Source organism: Rhinolophus sinicus, linkage group LG05 (genome assembly GCF_036562045.2).
Source record: "Rhinolophus sinicus isolate RSC01 linkage group LG05, ASM3656204v1, whole genome shotgun sequence".
NCBI lineage: Eukaryota > Metazoa > Chordata > Mammalia > Chiroptera > Rhinolophidae > Rhinolophus > Rhinolophus sinicus.
This window is the reverse complement of record NC_133755.1, coordinates 62,299,349-62,317,129: the sequence shown is the minus strand read 5'-3', so window position 1 is coordinate 62,317,129 and position 17,781 is coordinate 62,299,349. Positions and strand designations below refer to the sequence as shown.

At 49.2% G+C, this 17,781-nt stretch overlaps 2 protein-coding genes and 1 long non-coding RNA gene across 7 annotated transcripts; 1 reads left to right on the top strand and 2 right to left on the bottom strand.

Annotated features, from left to right (window-relative positions):
* Window positions 1–543: 543 nt before the first annotated feature.
* Window positions 544–7,458, bottom strand: VAMP5 (vesicle associated membrane protein 5). 5 transcript variants are annotated; one of them, XM_019714552.2, is made up of 4 exons: window positions 7,362–7,453; window positions 6,813–6,877; window positions 1,481–1,618; window positions 544–1,007 (listed from the first exon to the last, which is right to left on the bottom strand). In XM_019714552.2, the coding sequence occupies exons 2-4, from the start codon at window positions 6,861–6,863 to the stop codon at window positions 798–800; spliced, it is 399 nt and encodes a 132-aa protein (XP_019570111.2). In that variant the 5' UTR covers window positions 6,864–6,877; window positions 7,362–7,453; the 3' UTR covers window positions 544–797. The 5 variants fall into 5 exon arrangements, with proteins under 5 accessions (XP_019570111.2, XP_074188377.1, XP_074188378.1 ...); XM_074332276.1 differs by lacking the exon at window positions 6,813–6,877 and adding an exon at window positions 4,282–4,405 and having other exon boundaries at window positions 7,362–7,405; XM_074332277.1 differs by having other exon boundaries at window positions 6,813–6,928; window positions 7,362–7,401.
* A 2,128-nt stretch (window positions 7,459–9,586) lies between these two features.
* On the bottom strand, window positions 9,587–12,957 carry VAMP8 (vesicle associated membrane protein 8). The gene is made up of 3 exons (XM_019714568.2): window positions 12,817–12,957; window positions 11,326–11,484; window positions 9,587–10,036 (listed from the first exon to the last, which is right to left on the bottom strand). The coding sequence occupies exons 1-3, from the start codon at window positions 12,817–12,819 to the stop codon at window positions 9,896–9,898; spliced, it is 303 nt and encodes a 100-aa protein (XP_019570127.1). The 5' UTR covers window positions 12,820–12,957; the 3' UTR covers window positions 9,587–9,895.
* LOC109436185 (uncharacterized) lies at window positions 12,846–14,383 on the top strand. The gene is made up of 3 exons (XR_012496413.1): window positions 12,846–12,978; window positions 13,423–13,631; window positions 13,951–14,383. It is a non-coding gene; the product is annotated as an uncharacterized LOC109436185 (long non-coding RNA).
* Window positions 14,384–17,781: the final 3,398 nt, after the last annotated feature.

Here is a 17,781-nt window from a genome sequence, read left to right as displayed (position 1 = left end):
CCTTCCCGTTTTCACTGCCCCCATCTCATCTGTGATCTGATGTAAAGCTTGAGGAAGAACATGGGCAGAGAAATTGAGGAGGAGATGTTCAGAGTGGCAAAAGTCTATCTGAAGGTGAAAGCCTCATGATACAAATCTCTAAAGTGCTTTCCTCTTTGTCATCCCTTTGGTGTCCCATTGGTCCTCTGAGCATCCCCCAAGACATCAAAAAACTAATAGATTTCATCATTAGAGAAACAGGCTCAGAGAGCATCGTTGAAGGGTCTGGTTTGGGGCCTGTTGTGTCTTTACACCTGCACTCCAGAAGGATCTGTCTGTGTATGGCTGGCTCAAGTAGGAAAGGGAGAGGAACGGACCATTTCCCAAGGGTGCCGTCCTTCATGTAGTAGCCTTTCTAAATAGCCCCAGGGGTGGAGGCACAGCAGGATGACCAGCCTGGAGACCTTCCCTCTTTCTCTCTCTCTCTTCTCTCTCCCTTCTCCTCTCTCTCTCTCTCTCTCTCTCTCTCTCTCTCTACACACACACACACACACACACACCAGCTTTTAACCAAACAGCAGCTTTTAATCAAACAGCAGCTTTTACTGAGCTCCAGGTGGGGCTGGCCTGGCATGGCCAGTGCAGCAGACTGCCCTCAAAGGCCAGTCCGTGGTGTGATAGGAGATGCAAAGGTGCACACATTGGGGCTGCCCGTCAGTGCTCACTGGGGTGGCTCAGATGGGAGCAAACTCCAGGGTTCTCTGGAGACCAGAACAGGCCAGTGTGGCCAGTCGGCCTCTCCTCCAGGCCCAGCTGGCTCAGTCCCCAGGCCCCGAGGCAGCACCTGTGTTCTGGGCCTGCGGAGCACTGCTGCCCTCACTGCTCTGTGGGAGAAAGAGGACGAGCAGCACAATCACGAGGATGAGCACGCCAGCGCCCAGCACCAGCCCCAAGTAGATCCGGCAGCGGATGTTCTCCCAGCGCTTCTTCTGGGCCAAGGTCTTGGTTGTCTTGCTGAAGGCTGAGCTCTGTGGATGCCCCCAGACACAGAATGGGAGTTAGTGATTCTCCCGAAGCCCCAGAGCCAGCTCCTCCCAACTCTGCCCCAGCAAGGGTGGTCTCTTCCTGAATCCTTTTCTTCCTGCCTGTTCCCCTTCCCCACACAGCCTCTCCTGGGACCCTCCCACACTGACTCCTAGTCTCAGACACTGGTAGAGCCCTTGACCTGCAGGCTCATCCCCAGTTGATAATGCCAGTCCTCAACATTTAGGGAGGTTCTGGGCATCAAACCCAAGCCCAGCTTCAAACCAAGGACTTTTCACTTCATGAAGCCTAGTCATTACATATCTAGGCTAGGGGTGCCTCAAGGAACCCACGCTGCCCCTCACAGGAGACTCAGGTGCCACCAAGGGCCTGGAGGCCCTGAACACAGCCTGAGAGCTCCCTCTGAGGGCTCGTCCTACCCTCTCCTGCCCCCTCCCTGCTTCCCCAGGCCTCACACCATGTCCAGGAGTTGATCTGAACGCTGCTCCAGCTCTGCCAGTTTCCCATCGCGCTCCAGGACCTTGTCAAAGTTGTTGAGCATGATTTCCGTCACCTCATCCGCCTGCCGCTGGCACCGCTCCAACTCTTTCCCTGCCTGGGCACCAAGCCCAAGGTCAGGGCTGAATGAGACTCACACCTGGCCTTCATCTGGTCCTGAGACCTAGAAGTCTCCTTGCCCCCACTGTGTGTGTACAGTGTATGAGTAGGGGAAACATCTTTCATGGAAGGATATATGTGTGGAGTGAAGGGCCACCCTCCTGGGTGTGTGTGGCTCATCTTTTGTCTCACAGGCCCCTCCTCTTGCCCATCAAGGCAGGTCCCAGTTCGGCCTTGGCTTCCAGCATCTCAGCTTCCTCTAAGGTGCCCCAGTATGGGAACTTCCCAGGATCCCAACCCACCACAAAGCAGACACTTTGCTCATCTGCTCTAGGATGGCCTCTAACCAATGCGCACCTGCCCTACAGCTTCCCACAGCAAAGAATAGGAAAGCAACTACTTGCCTAAAGGTCAGACAGCGAGGCGATCCACCCCACAGTTAGAAAGGTAATTTTGGACCACCACGCATCACAGTCTCTGCCTAACCCACAGATACACACACAGACACAAACGAAAAGATCAGATCTCCCTCCTTGGGCCTCTGACCAGTCAGGCCAGTTCTGCCTCCTGACCTGACCTGCTTGGCATCAATGCTCGAAGTTGATGCCCTGTCTGCCTGGCACCTCAGACTTCCTGACCGCCAACCTCCAGCCTTTCAGCTAACTAGGATCTTCACTGGGGTCCAACTCACCCAGATGAAACCAAGCCTCAGATCTCCTAGCCTGGGCAGCAGCCTCACTGAGCAATGGAACCCAGCTTGTTTCAGAGGACCGGGAAGGGAGGTGCAGGGTCTAGGCTGGCCGAGGTTGAGGAAAGGGGAGAGGAAAGAAACATGGGTCTCAAGCCAGAAAGAAACTGGGCTTTGGATGCATGCAACTGGGAGAGACCCGGGGCAAGGTCCTGGGGAGAGCTGGAGGTCCAGGAGTAGGTGCAGCGACAAGTCAGGGGATGAATACAAGAGGTTTAACAAACCATAGCAACTTCCTCCGCCCAGCCTAGTTCTCCACAGCCCGTCCCTATTCTCCTCTCCTCCCTACAGAGCATTGGCCAAGCTCTCTTTCCTACCAGACCACATTGCCCATTGTCTACCACAGATACTTTGGCACATGACTAAATTCCACTTAAAACCGCAGAAAGGGAAAGGATGTGGTGGTTACAGAGGGCCACCTCCTACTCAGGCAAGAATGTACATTCAGAATCCTTGCAGCTGTCTTGCACACAACCTCGAAGCATTCCCAGTACATGAGTCCTTTCTCCCCAACGGGTCCACAAGCTCCCAGAGGGAGGGCAGGGCCCAGTGCCTTTCCTTTATCTGCCACCATCCCAGGGGTCCAGGAGGTCGGCACAGTGCTGACCATTGCAAGGACTCAGTGAGTGGGTCAGTTGCATTATAGCCTGTCCAAAAGCAACTCTTAGTCCCAAGAGCTGTTATCCTAGTGTGTTTATCCAGCCCAGCAGGAGTTTCAAGGGGCAGCATCTGAAAAAGTAGGTCAATATTTGCCTATGAGCTAGAAAAGCAACCTGCTTGGAGAGGGGGCAGGCAAACCACTGTCAAGGGGTGCTTGCAGGCAGAGGAAGCAGTAACTGGGGAACAAGGAGGAATAACTAAGAGAGCTGGGAATGTGCACTCATCTCTACCTGTTCCTGAGTCAACCATTACCACTGCTATCGTAATGACTAGATTATTCAACAAGGCTCCATCATTTGGAGCCTCTCACGTTCAAACAATCCGAGGTATCCCCACATTCAAATAGTCCAAGGCAAAATCCTGGGAATGGTCAAAGATTTGAACATGAGAATCACTGCTAGAGACTGGTGGGAGGTTGGGTATTATTTTTTCTACTCTGAATGCTACAGCTGTTATCATATTCTCCAACACAGGAGAGATTTTCCAGGAGAGGTGGCTGTGCCTCCCACCGTAATCTGCAGCCTCCTTCCCCCACTGGAAGCCAAACCCTGTCTGGAGCCAAGGTGGGCCCAGGCCTAAAAGAACACATTTGCTCCAAGAAACACAGAGGCCTCAGGCTCAAGTCTCTGGCCCTCTTTGGTCCCATCCAACCAGAGGAAAAATGACACTGTATGCACAGGTGTCTATACTGGCACAGAGAGAAATAAAGACCTGTGGGATGTGGAAGAAGGGCAAGGCCACGCTGCCTGCTGCCACGTTGAACTCAGCCTAGTGCCTGGCACGCAGTGGCCGTGTGGAAAGCGTTTTCTAAATGAATTGTACCTGTTCTTAAGATGACTATAGGGTGGGGAAAGAGACATATATGATACAGTTAGAGAGAGTAAAGAGTTACACTGGGAGATTCAAACAGTGTTCGCAGAGAGGTGATTCCTGAGAACCACCATAGATGGGGGAGGGGAGGAGCCCTTGAAGGATGGGGTGGAGCTGGGGCATTCCAGACGTAGAGAGACAAAGACACTCTTTGAACAGTGATGACCAGGCAGAGGGTCAGGATGGAGGGGCAGGGTGGGCTGGAGAAAGCCATAAAAGTCAAGAAGAGGAAGTTTACTTGGAGGGAGGGACAGAGCAAGAGCTAGTACAGGTTTCTGAAATAAGCGCAACACCAGAGAGGTGCTGCAGGATAATTTCTCTGTTGGTGGTAGACTGGCCTGGATGGAAGGCAGAGAGGCCAGCCAGAAGGGGTGGAGACGTACCATCAGCAAGAGTGTGAGGTGATGTCCACCAGGCTGGGGGGAGCAGAGAGTGTAGAGAGGATGGGTGGGTGAGAGAGTCATTTCTGAGCCGTGCCAGGGGCCTGCAGGGCTTCAGGTTGCGAGCCTGGGGGAGAGGGCAGAAGCAGCATAGTTGGCAAACAGAGGGTGGTAGTTATGTAGCAAATGTTTCTGACAGACAGTCACCCTCTGTACACAACCTCCCTCCTTTGAATGCTCAAAAGTCCCCTCAGGCTTTTCCAGGCCAAATCCCCTCGGTTCCTCTGAAAACAAAGCTCTCAAAAACCTCCCTGTCATAACTTTCTTGTCTCCCCTCTCTCTTGGTTAGTGGCTAAGAAACCCTATTCCTGTGGTCAGATGGACCTGGGCAGTGATCTGGTGTATCAACTGCTTCCTAGGGCAGCCCTCACCTGAGCTCAGAGACTAGGAGCAGGGCTCTGCATTGTAGCCCTGGGTTCCTTCAAATCCTGCCTCTGCCACTCACCAGTTGAGTGACTGAAGACTGAGAACATGACCTTTCTGATCCACCACTTTCTCATCTGTAAAGTGGTGACCATAATAATATCTACCATGTTAGATAAGACATACGACATATTATAAAGTGCTTAGCACAATACCTGACACATACTAAATGCTAAAAAAATAACAGCCATTATTATTGATCTAGCCCATTGCCCTAGTTTTTTGTTTGTTTGTTTGTTTGTTGTTGTTGTTTGTGGGGGGTAGGGGGAACAGTGTGTTTCTCCAGGGCCCATCAGCTCCAAGTCATTGTCCTTCAATCTAGTTGTGGAGGGCACAGCTCAGCTCCAAGTCCAGTTGCCGTTTTCAATCTTAGTTGCAGGGGGCATATAGCCCACCATCTTATGCAGGAATTGAACCAGCAACCTTGTTGTTGAAAGCTCACGCTCTAACCAGCTGAGCCATCCGGCTGCCCCATTTTTGTTTTTTTAGCAATCAGATCCCAAGAACTACATAACTTGTGATCAATAAAACCTCTTAGATATTCTTACAAAATACTCAGCCAAGCAAAGTCTTCCTTATGGCAAATTTGTGCCCTGAATTGTTTCTAACCTAAAGACAGAACTTGACGTGGGCCTTTGAGAAACTGTATCTAGTTTATTTCCATCGGGCGCCGCAGGCTATTGACTGTAATAACAGCCACCATTCAATGGACACATAGTCTGAGCTAAGCACTGTGCTGCCAGCTGTCTGTTCACTTTATCTCATTTAATCCTCACATCAGTCCATTGAGGATAGTACTATTATCCCAGTTTTAAAAGAAAGTGAGGCTCAGAGGGGTTAAATCACCCATGCAGGGTCACAGAGCCACTGAGTAGAAGACCTCAGAGTTGAACCAACATAGATTCCAAGAATCACATTCTTAACCCCGGTGCTAAACGGAATGCAGGCTAAAAGGAAGTCAAATCATTTTTAGCTGGCTGGCTGAAAACTCACCAGACCTATTGATGCTGCCAGCTCAACTTGTGTGCATATGAAGGAGGCCAAAACCCAAATTCTTTGGACATGAGAGGACCATCTACAGATGAATGAATTCAAGTCATTTCCATCTTTCCCATCACTATTTCGTTCCTACTCTATCTCCAGTACCCGTCACCATGTCTGGCACAAAGGAAATGCCCAAGAAATATTTGTTGATTGAATGAATTAGAGAAGAGAAGGGAAAGGAAGAAGGATCCAGCAGAGAAGGGGGCTGGGAAGAAGGGAGTGAAAGAGCAGGGGGCAGAGAAAGGGGCAGGAGTAAAAGGATGGAGGGATGAAGCTAGGAGATGGGTGGGGGAGAGAAATATCAACACACCCTCCCCAGGCCCTGATCCACTATTTGCCTCAAATGAACCTGTGAAAGTCCCAGAGTTTTCAACTACTCCTTAATAAACTATCCTGGCCTCCGTCTACCTTTCAGGAATTTCTTCTCCCGAAATGCTAGGGCCAGCTGGAAGCCCACGTCTAGCCCTGCCTGATCCCCTGCCCTGCACACTGGGAAGTGGGCTCTGGGCTCTGTCCCATTCTCAGAGCCTCCCTCAGTTTCCTGGCACAGCCTTAGAGCTCAGCACTACCTTCCTGCCTAGCTTCCTTTTCCTGCCTGCAGTTCCCTGGAGATGAAGCCATCCATGCATCGCAACCCCTAGACAGGCCCTTTCATCACACCTCCGCCAGCTTCTCCATGGCAGAATCTTAAAGCACTAAGCCTGCTTCCTTCCAGGCTCATCTTCATGGGTGGTGGTGGGGGGAGCAACTGGTACCACCTGTTCCTAACACCTTTGCCTTGGAGTTGACAAGTAGAAGCAGAAGCCAGAGTCTGCAGCAGGAGTAGGTTATGACTCAGCTCAGGAATGTGTCCCTAGATAGGGGTTAGGAGGGAGTCAGGACTGCCACACTCTGATAACTTCAGTGGAAATTTTATAGTAAAAATCTTCCTTTCTCTTTCCTCTCCAAAACTCTGCCACAGGCTGGCTCAGCCTCCACCACCCCATCCGCTCAGGTTTCCTACTCACCAGCCAGGCTGGGCTCCTCACTGTCCCAGGAAGTGCTGAAGAGGTCATCATCACATTACCTACAACTTCTCAACAGCAGGGTCTGAGCGCCAGGCAGGTCTCTGCCATTGCATCTCCTTTAACCTCACACAGACCCAGAAAGGCGGTTATTGCTGACCCCACTTCACAGAAGCGGAAAAGGGGGCTCAGGGAGGTTAAGTGACTTGCCGAGGGTCACCGAGCCGGTAAGTGGCCACTATGTAAGTCAGGATCTCAGCCTGACTCTGAGGCGGGTTCTGGTAACCAACCACTTGATTCAACCAAGTGGAAGCGAGTCCTATTCGCTCTACCCGGGGCAGCCTGATGGGGCTCACACCACACTTGTGAGCTGCGTGGGGAGTGAAGAAGGATCTGGCCTCTGCCCCGCTCCTGGAGCTGTCACATTGCGGGAGCACCGGCCGGATCCTGGAGGGCGCCCGGGCCCTCGGACTTCAGATCCTGTCTTGCAGCCCGGTGCTTGCCCTCTGCCCCGCTCCCGGCCACCCCGCCCCGCCCCGCCTGGGTCCTCACCATCGCCGCTGCCGCCTGGCCTGCTCCGGCTCCTCTGCACGCAGAGAGGCCCGGGTGCCAGAGCCCAGGAGGAAACAGAGGGGCGGGGCAGGGCGGGGACGGGGGGGGGGGGGGGGACGCCTTCTCTTAGCTGCGACAGAGGCCAAGTTCAAACCGAAAGCGAATGTCCAACAGCGACCGGGGTCCTTAGAGCGCCTCCTCCCTGGCCGCCAGCGCCCAGCTTCTTATGACTCTCCAGCCTCGTGAATTGGGGACACTACACCTAAGCAGCCTGGCACCAGGTCTGCAAGCTGGTGACACCTTGGGGCCCAATCTATGAAATTGGCACAGTGGAGTGAGCTCTGGAATGTGCTCAGAGAGGCCTCTCTGTGGCTGCTTCCAACATCAGGTAGATTGGGCTTCCCTGGGGAGGTATGATTAATTCATTCAACACAGGGCTGTGTGAGTGCCATTGGCTGTGTGCTAGGCACTTGGGACACCTTGAACAGCCAGGCGGGGAGTTTGTCACCTTCGTAAGTGCATCTCAACTATAATTAAAAACCACCACCCCCAAAAAAGTTTTGAAACTGAAGAAAGTTTATTCACAATAAACATTGTGAATGCACTACTTGCCACTGAATTGTACATTCTAAAATGGTCAATTGTATGACTTGTGAATTTCACCTCAACTGGAAAAGAAAACAGACTGTCATGGAGAAAGTGCCAGACCTAGCTTTTCTGTATTTCCCTCTTCCCCAGGAAGACAAGCGAATCCCTGCCCTGATATGACTCTGCTCATTTAGAGGAAGGGTGAAGCTGGTGTGTCTACTGCCCTTCTAGAGCCTTCCTGAGCTGAATCTGCCCATCCTCTCCTGTCACTGCTGCAGAGAAGTCACTAGTCCCGTTCTCCACCCCACCCCATGCCACCAACATCTCAAATGTGACCCCTTTTGAGGAAGGGGGTTGAGTCCCTGTGAACATGGACCCACCCCCACCCCAGCCTGTCTAGGTCCCAAGAAGGTTTCACCCAGTTCCTTGGCCCTGGAGTTCATGACTGCACTGAGGAGAGAGACGATGGGCATAGTCGTGGCACAGACCACCCAGCGTCTCTTCTGTGCTTTCTTGCTCCCTCCCCAGCTTTTCGAGCATGATTCCAGAAACTGACTTGCCAGTATTAGTCTGAAATCCTGTTTCCCAACCCTCCCCTTCCCCACTCTCTCCCCAAAACAGGTTGTTTTCAATTCCCTATGTGGGAAATAGGGACAGACACCGTTTCCCTGAAAATAAGACCTAGCCAAACAATCAGCATCTTTTAGCAAAAATTAATATAAGACTCGGTATTATACTTATATTATATTGTTATTATATAAAACCCGGTCTTATATTACAGTAAAATAAGACCGGGCCTTATATTAATTTTTGCTCCAAAAGACACATTAGAGCTGATTGTCCGGCTGGGTCTTATTTTCGGGGAAACACAGTAGAGATGACAAGAACCCGTCCCTCAAACCAAGGCCAACTGGGCACTGTAAACAGTGACTATGATGGTGGAACCTGGTGGGAAGGAGGGAGGCTCAAAGACAGAGAGTCCCATTCTCCATGGAAGGGAAGGAGGGTCATAGGTCCTGTCGTATGATACTGACTGTGCCCAGCCATGGGACATCGGAGAGAGATGCTCATCCCCTTAGGACAGCTGAGACCCAGAGGCCCTGCTAAGTCCCAAAATGGCAGGAGCAGACAAACGACAAATAAAACTTACTGAACCACAAGAGAAGGAAAAGCAGTCCTGTTCTTCTTACCCACTGCTTTAGACTACAACAGGGCCACAGAAGAGAGATGGCAATGAGAGAGGCAGGAGGCCCTTAACCAGAATTCTAAATGTTCAGCTCAGGTAGGCCTTATGTTTCAGTTAATGCTTCCAGCAGAAATGCTGGAATTAAAGGGATATGGCAAGACCCAAGGGGGACACTTAGAAGTCTTGCATACCACCCTAAAATGCTATGAACATTTTGAATTTTTCCATATGCCAAGACTCCCAGAAAGTTCTTCTTCTTCAGACCTGTGACAATGAGCGGAACAAAGGGGAATAAAGAAAGACAGGAAGTCTCCTTCTTTCTACTCTAAACACCTGCTCTCCACCCCTCCAACAACTTGGGCCACAAATGAGAGAATCTCAGCCAGAGGAGGTGTCCTCAGGGAGAAAAGGACCAAAGGCCAAATGCAGAGGGAGAAAGCACCTCACAAACTTAGGGATACTGAAGGGTCTTTATTGCCTACCAGCCATTGTCAGTGTCCCAGCTACATGCTGGGCCCTCCGGGTCTCTCCAACCAACTCTGAGGACCCGTGAAATGCAGCCACAGTCCAGCTGTCTCCCTCTGGGGGACCAAGGTACTCCCTGGGGCAGACAATGCGGTTGAGGGGCTTCAGAGTCAGGGGCTGGAGGACTGAGCAGCATTCCCTGTGGAGAAGGATGGGAAAGAAGGCCCCTCATGGCGCCCACCCTGGAGGGTAACCCTGAAGAAGAGGGCAGGGTGAGAGGGGCTCCCTAAGTTACTTAGGGGATGACATTAGTGGCAAAGAGCACGATGAAGAGGATGATGATAAAAACAATCACGCAGATGAGGACAATCATCTTCACGTTCTTCCACCAGAACTTGCGCGCCACCTTCTGCGATGTTGTCTTGAAGTGCTCGGACTGTAGGGGATAAGGTAGAAGGACTCAGTGCCTCCTCCCACTGGAACAAGAGTCCAGACAGAGGCCCACATGCCATACCCCTAAATATTGAAGTGGTAAGTTGAGGTAATAGACTGTTAAATAGAAAATGTCCTGTCTTCCTACCTTGACAAGTATCCCTTCATAACTATCTGGTGGGCCAGGTTTAAATTTAGAATTCTTGGGCTGCCCTTGGCCCCCTGCCTACCCCCTACTCTTCTTACCCCTGCACTGTCACGCACACTGAGATGCCTTTTACACATGCTCACACCCAGGGGTGCGACACTGGCAGTACAATCTGCCCTTAGGAGGGCAGACACTGGGGCTGAGGGGGATAGGCCCCAGGTAGGTATGTGTGTTTCCTGGTTCCAGGATTCCTTGCCCCATGGGGACTGTTGAAGCTGGAGGAGGGACCAGGGCGATACAGTGGTTGGAAGTGAGGGAAAGTGCTCTTCCTCTCCAAACTGGAGTTGCAAAAACTATGTTACACAGGGCCATCCATGCTCCCCAGGTTAGGCTGTGGAAACAAGCGTAAGTCCCAGGGAGACAAAGGAGTTATGCTCAAGATTACACACAGAACTCAGAAGGCTGCAGCCAGTGTCTCCCGGTGGACATGGAAACTTAGGCTGCAGCCTTTGTTGGACCTTAGAGTTACTCCCTCCCTCAGCAGCTGGCTTCAGTCCCTGGGTGGGCAGAGGGAAGAATGAGGTCTAGCAAGATGTGTAGGAGATATTATTCTAGCTTTCAGCTAGCAGAGGACCCCATCAAAGAATTTCACTGCTCTTCCCAGCTTTTTCTTTTTTTAAGCTGACTCAGCAGTTTTAAGACTCTAGCAGTTTTCCACCCCCTGCCTAATAACTCCTGGAGAAAGCCAAAGGCCCTGGGAGGATTTTCCAGAGCCAGTATTTTGCCCTGAGGTTACGTTCAAATGATTGTCAAGGGCAGCCTTCAAAGGGAAAATCAGTTTCACAAGAGAGAAACAAACCTACAAATGCCTATGCTCACTGCACCATCTCTCTGTCTCAGAAAATGCCTCTGTGGGTCGGCCCCTGACCCCCAGCCCCAATCATTGGACCCATTCTCTGGAAGCCAGTACCAATCGGTGGAGTAGAACAGGATCGTAAGTTGGGACTAAGCTTACACCAATTCCCAAAACAGGTGAAGAGGCAGACTTCCCAATTATTAATTTTGCCCCCAACACCACCAACCCCCAAACCCCCAAAGATCCTCCCTCCCTCTCTTCCTCTTGCCCCCATGGCTCCCCATCTCACTGTGGCTTCCAGATCCTCTGTCTTATTGCGGAGATGGTCCAAGTTTTCTCCTCGGGCTAGGATCCGCTCCACATTCTGGGTCATAATATTCTTGACTCCCTCCACCTCATTCTGCAGGTTCCGCACTCGATCATTTCCTCCACCTCCACTGGCCTCCTCCTGGGCAGCAACACAGGGGTTAATTAGGCCAAATGGTGAAGGAACAGACTCAGCATCAGAGCCTAGAAGAGGGGAAGGGCTAAGGTAGACTTTAGCTTTTTGTAATGCTTGAACTGTTCACAAAGAGAATGCTTTCACGGACGACTCACGAAATCAAAAATAAATGAATTCTTAAGTCCCCGATGCTAGACCAGATCAAACTTCTTTTCAGACTCTCAGGGCCCCTGACAAGGAGAAGCACACCACCAAATCCCTTTCCGTTGCTTCCTTACTCGTCAAAGAGGGACAGAGAAGACAGCTGAGCTGCATGGCACAATGCAGAACCCCACCACTATTTAACCAATTCCCAGATCCCACCGGGTCCTCCCAGGACACGTCTGTGCTGGCCAGTAGAACCCCCTCACCTGGCCCAACCCTCTGTCTCTCGAAGACAGCAGCTGGAGAGCTGAGTCTGCCAGTGCCTCCCGGGGAGCCTAATTGCTGTGACCCCAGAAGACCAGCAGCAAGGCTCCCTGTCCCTCTCGAGGCCCCATGAGAGAGATCCGTTGGGCCGCAAACTTCTGCTTTCCCAGCCGCACTTAGCACCATGCGCAGGCACCAAACCATCGCCACTTAAGCAGATATTAAATAAAAACAGCAGTCTGGGCGTTGGGGGAAATGCAGGGCAAGTCCTCCCTGCTTAATGCCTCAACCCGAGACTTCCTAAGGTTTTAGAACAGGGAGGGGGAAAAGTTACTAAGCCCCTCGCTTTCCTGGTCCACTGGATCTCCAGAAACAGACTAGGGTGTGGGTCCAAACTAAATTATCACAGAGAGCCGACTTCTGGTTCTTTTACAAACCCTTAGCTCTTCCTCAAGTTTATGGAAAGGGGGCCAATTCCTTGGACTCTTCGTTGGAGAGAGAAATTTTAGGTTTCCCCACAGGGTTGAAGTGAACGGCAGAGGGGGCGAGCGCTGGTCGCTGGGCTGGAATCTGCGCTGGGAACAGTAGAGGCGCTGCCTAGGAATTTCACAACGCCCAGCTGGCCCAGGGCAGGAGGCCTGGAGGAGGCGACGAAGGGCCTCTCGGCAACTCCTTGCCTGGAATTCGGATCCTCCACCCCCACCGAAGCCCTGCTCCAGGCCAGCACTGAGGTCACGGGAGGAAGGGAGTAGAGAAGGATCAGGAACAACAGCTTGGGCAGCCCAGAGCTACTTGCAGCTAGTTGTCAAAGAGAGGCCACAGTCAGCGCTGCCCCAGCCCTCGGACTTGCCATTAACTCCACTTTCCTGATCCCCAGCCCCTTCTGGCTGGTCTTTAAATCAGCCCCTTCCTAGTTCCCAGCTCACTCACCATGTTTCAGCGTCTCAGGCCTGTCAGCTGTAGAATTCGCCTAGTCTGTTTCCTCCCGGGGCGGCCCTCCGTTCACTTCCTGCTTGCTCCAACTTTCAGCCCGCCCCTTGCTCACCTCGCATCCCATGCCGATCCAGCCACACCTTACGCGGGTTCCCCCAGGTAGGCGGACACCCTTCACTGCCCTCCCAGTCTCCTCCCAAAACGGGGCTGAGGCTTAAAGCAACAGGGCTCCCCCGCACCCGAAGTCTTCTAACTCGTCAGGAACCAGCAAAGAAAGAGGAAACAGCCCTCCCAGTTTTTCTGAGGCTGGACCCCCTGATACAGAAAGGGCAGCCGGCTCCTTTTTTATGTCCTGAATATCTGACCCCAATTTTTAGAGACTGAACTCAACTTTAAGCACCCTGCCAGGCCTAGTTCTCGTGGAAGCAGAAAGGAGATATAAACATTGCTTGCTGGACAATCCTTGCTTCCACGTCTGTGGGTGGGCAGAAAGCAGTAATCCCCCCAAAGTCTGGAATTCTGTGATCCTGGGCTCAAGTGTCAGAAAGCTCTGGGTTACTCGCTGGGTGACCCTGTGTGAACGAACCTCTCTGGGTTTTGCAGGTGCTAAGGAGATCTCAGAGTGCGGTGGAGAGGAGTAAAAGGAGAGTCCCTGCAATGTGCCTAGCCCAGGGCCTGGAATGAAGGACTGTCCACTGCAAGAATAAGAACATAATTGCACACCAACCCCTCCTTTCCTTCCAGAGGTCAACAATCTTGCATTTCCCTCAGGGGCCACCACTACCAGGGTTGGTGAGACCCGTCAAAAAAAGGTGAGAAGGCTGCCCTGTGGAATAGAGAGGGGGCCCAGGGCAAGGGATTTTTCCACCAACCTGGCTCTAGGCCAGAGAAAATTCACTTTTCCGGGATGGTATTTATCAAGATAGAACAATAACAGGGACATGCAGAAAGAGAGAAACATACCTGTCCCATCTCAGCAATAACAGTTCCAAGGGGAAAATGTCAGCCTTTCTAACAAATACTTCTTAAAGGGTCTAATAAGTTTTGGGCCTCTGTAGCACCTTGAGACACTTTTTTCTAATTTCTAATGAAATCTTATCCCCAATTAGATAAGATTCTTATGTTTTGCAGACCTGAATTTTGGTGGACAATCCCAGCCTGCTCTCACAGAGAATGTGGCCGTCCCACTCCTCACCATCCTGAGAAAGGCTACAGTGTGGCCAAGTGGAGGCAGGTCAGAAATCTTGATCTACATTTGTGTTGTCCAATACAGTAGCTACTGGCCACATGTAGCTGTTGAGCACTTGAAATGTGTCTGAATTGAGATGTGATGTAAGAGTAAAATACACACAGGATTTCAAAGACTTACTATGAAAAAAGGAACATAAATATCCCATTGGTAATTTTGTATATTGATGACATGTCAGTTAATGTTTTGGATATACAGAGGGTGCCAAAAAATGCATACACATGTTAAGAAAGGAAAAAACTGTATTAAAGTTGTAATACTCAATATATACCAACAACAAAAGATAAATACAAGTCTTGTGTATACATTTTTTTGGCACCTCGGTACTGTTAAATAAAAATAAAAAATTGATAAAATTAATTTCACCTGTTTCTTTTCTCTTCAATTTGGCTAGTACAAAATTTTAAATTACAAAAGTGGCACAAATTATATTTCTATTACACACACTGATCTACGAGGTCTGACAATTAAGTTTATAAACTTGATGCAACGATGTTGCTAACGTTTTTTGATATCAGAGGAATTATTCATTATGAATGTGTACCAACTGGAGACTATTTGGAAGTTTACTATTTGGAAGTGCTAAAAAGACTGCATGAAAAAGTTAGACAACCTGAATTTTTCGCCAACAATTCATGGTTCTTGCTTCACGACAATGCACCAGCTCACATGCTACTGTCTGTGAGGGAGTTTTTAACCAGTAAACAAATAACTGTATTGGAGCACCCTCCCTACTCACCTGATCTGGCCCCCAATTACTTCTTTCTTTACCCGAAGATGAAAGAAATAATGAAAGGAAGACATTTTGTTGACAGTAAGGACATCAAGGGTAATACGACAACAGCTCTGACGGCCATTCCAGAAAAAGAGTTCCAACATTGCTTTGAAGCGTGGAATAGGCGCTTCAAAGACCACTCAAAATTAGACGGTTCCATTAAGCTCAGCATTTATGGTCTGTTATGTACCAAGAACTGGACAAACTACAGAAGAGGAAATAAATTACTAAGTTGTGGCCTCTGTCCTATAAGAGTTTAAGGGTATGGAAACAATAATAAAATACAGAAATAATAGAAGAATAATAGAATGTAGAAAATATTAAATGAAGTTCAAAGTGCTATAGTAGCACTGAGAAAGACGTGAATTATGACTGGAAAAATCAGAAAATAGGGGAAGAGGAATATTAACAGCCAGCAATCAGGCAAACTTTGGGGTACATTGGTATATATCCCAGTCTTCTGTGCCAAGGCTGAAAAACCCTATCTCCCTAGGGAAGTGCAATACCTTCAACAGTGATTTATGGACAATCCCCAAATCTGTAGCTCCAGTCCTGCCCTCTCTCCAATTGCCATTGCTGCCTCTCCAATACATTGGACAGTCCATAGCCAAACCAACTCCTTTATCTTCTCCCCATATTCTTCCTCCTGGGGAGTAAGTGCTCGCAGCCTACCAGTTTCCCAAGCTAGGAACCCCTAAGCCATCCTACACATGCAATGACATCCTACACGTGCATGTCTCTCATATCCACCCCCTCCTTTCCAGCTCTTGCTTCCTGGGTAAGGCTAGCATGATGTCGTCTCTGGACAATTCCATCCACCTCCAAACTGACCTTTTCTTTTCTCCTCCATTCCACTTGTTATCATCCCAAAACAAAGATTTGAGGATACTCCACCCTGCCTCCAGGGTAAAGCCCAAACTCCAAAGCTTGGCATTCCAAGACTGTTCTCAACATGCTTTTCCAACCTGATCTCTCTTGTGACTCACCTCCCAGGCCCCAGTCATACCAAATTACACACCTTTTCCCAAACACACCATCCCTTTTATAACTTTGCTCAGGTGGACCTTTCTCATGATGAGTGAATATTCTGGTTCACTCATCACTGTCTATGAAAAGTCTATTCATATTTAAAACATTGCTGGGGGGGGGGCGGCCAGGTGGGTCAGTTGGTTAGAGCACGAGCTCTGAACAACAAGGTTGCCAGTTTGATTCCCACATGGGCCAGTGAGCTGCGCCCTCCACAACTAGACTGAAGACAAGGAGCTGCTGCTGAGCTTCTAGAGGGACAGCCGGATGGCTCAGTTGGTTAGAGCGCAAGCTCTCAACAAGTTTGCCGTTTCCCACGTGGGATAGTGGGCTGCACCCCCTGCAACTAAAGATTGAGAATGGTGACTGGACTTGGAGCTGAGCTGCGCCCTCCACAAGTAGATTGAAGGACGACTTGGAGCTGACAGGCCCTGGAGAAACACACTGTTCCCCAATAAAATTTATTTAAAAAAAGACATTCCTTCCATGAAGCCTTCCTGCTTTCCCCACTGAGGTTGACGTCTTCCTTCTGATCCCCATCAACATTTTATCTTTTATAGAATCTATAATATGCTTTGCCATTAACTGATACATACTTGACTCCTCCAAGATTCTAAATTCTGTGAAAGCAGGGGCTGTCTTTATTTTGGCACCCCTCATAGAAAATAACATATACCCTGCACAGAGTGGGCACTCACTAAATGCTTGGGGTATTGAATTGAAAGATCTGAAAGAGGACTTCTTTCTCTGCAGTGCAGACAGAAAAACAATTTTTTATTAGAAAAGATCCATGAAGAAATTTCTTACCTAAATTTTGGACTATTTTATTGTTAAATGAATGCTAATGCCGTGAGTCTTTGTATATTCGTCCTGACAGAGTAACTAGAGACCAACCCCTTGAACAAAAACAAGTTAAAATCGTGAGATGAGAGGTGTTCATTTATTAGCTGTATTTCTCTTACCCAGAATGCTCTCAATTCACCCAAGACTATTAAGAACTTTTGATTTTCCTCTCTCCTCTCAAAATTGTACTCATCATTCAGAGCACAGTTCGGTTTTTTGAAAAATACTTTCCTGATTTTTCCAGTCATAAGTCACATCTTTCTCAGTGTTACTATAGCACTTTGAACTTCATTTAATACTTTCTACATTCTATTATTATTATTCTATTATTTCTGTATTTTATTATTGTTTCCATACCCTTAAACTCTTACAGGACAGAAGCCACAACTTAGTAATTTGTTTCCTCTTCCGTAGTTTGCCCAGTTCTTGGTACATAACAGAACATAAATGCTGAACTTAATGGAACCATCTAAGTTTGAATGGTCTTTGAAGCGCTAGCCGAAACTTCCAAACTACACTAAATTCATTTGGACTGTGGTTTGAAGGTGGATTAAGAGATCCATCCCCTAAATAGATTTATGGCTTCCAAGGTGATTTGTCTCTCTCTGCCTGTCAGGATGATCTAGTAGCAGGCTAGACTCTCAAAAGCAGGAACACTCTTAGCCCAGTGATTCCACCTGCCAAACACATCTGTCCCCCGTAATCCTTACTTTTACATCTACCTCTGCCATTCATTCTTTTCCTTTAGGATAGTGATTCTCAGCACATGGTCCATGAACCCCTTGAGTCAAGGACAAATCTACTTCTATAATAATACCGAGATGTTATTTGCCTTTTTAACTGTGTTGACATTTGCACTGATGATGCAAAAGCAATGGTGGGTAAAAGTGTTGATGACTTAGAGGAATGAGACAGTGGCACCAAGCTGTAGTAGTAGTCATTGCATTCCTCCCTGCTGTGCACTTGCAATTTTTAAAAATGCCATTTTCAATTAAGAAAAATGTCATTGGGGGCCACCCCAGTGAAGCAGTACAAATTATTAATTTTATTAATTCTTGACACTCGAGTT

Excerpts from the sequence above, each read along its gene's own strand:
- VAMP5 (XM_074332276.1), bottom strand. The coding sequence starts at position 4,362 with ATGACTCTCTCACCCACCCATCCTCTCTACACTCTCTGCTCCCCCCAG. Across the intron at positions 1,619-4,281 it reads ACCTCACACTCTTGCTGATG|GCAGGGAAAGAGTTGGAGCG; the intron begins GTACGTCTCCAC and ends CTTGGTGCCCAG. Across the intron at positions 1,008-1,480 it reads CAGATCAACTCCTGGACATG|AGCTCAGCCTTCAGCAAGAC; the intron begins GTGTGAGGCCTG and ends GGGCATCCACAG.
- VAMP8 (XM_019714568.2), bottom strand. Across the intron at positions 10,037-11,325 it reads CAGAGGATCTGGAAGCCACA|TCCGAGCACTTCAAGACAAC; the intron begins GTGAGATGGGGA and ends TATCCCCTACAG.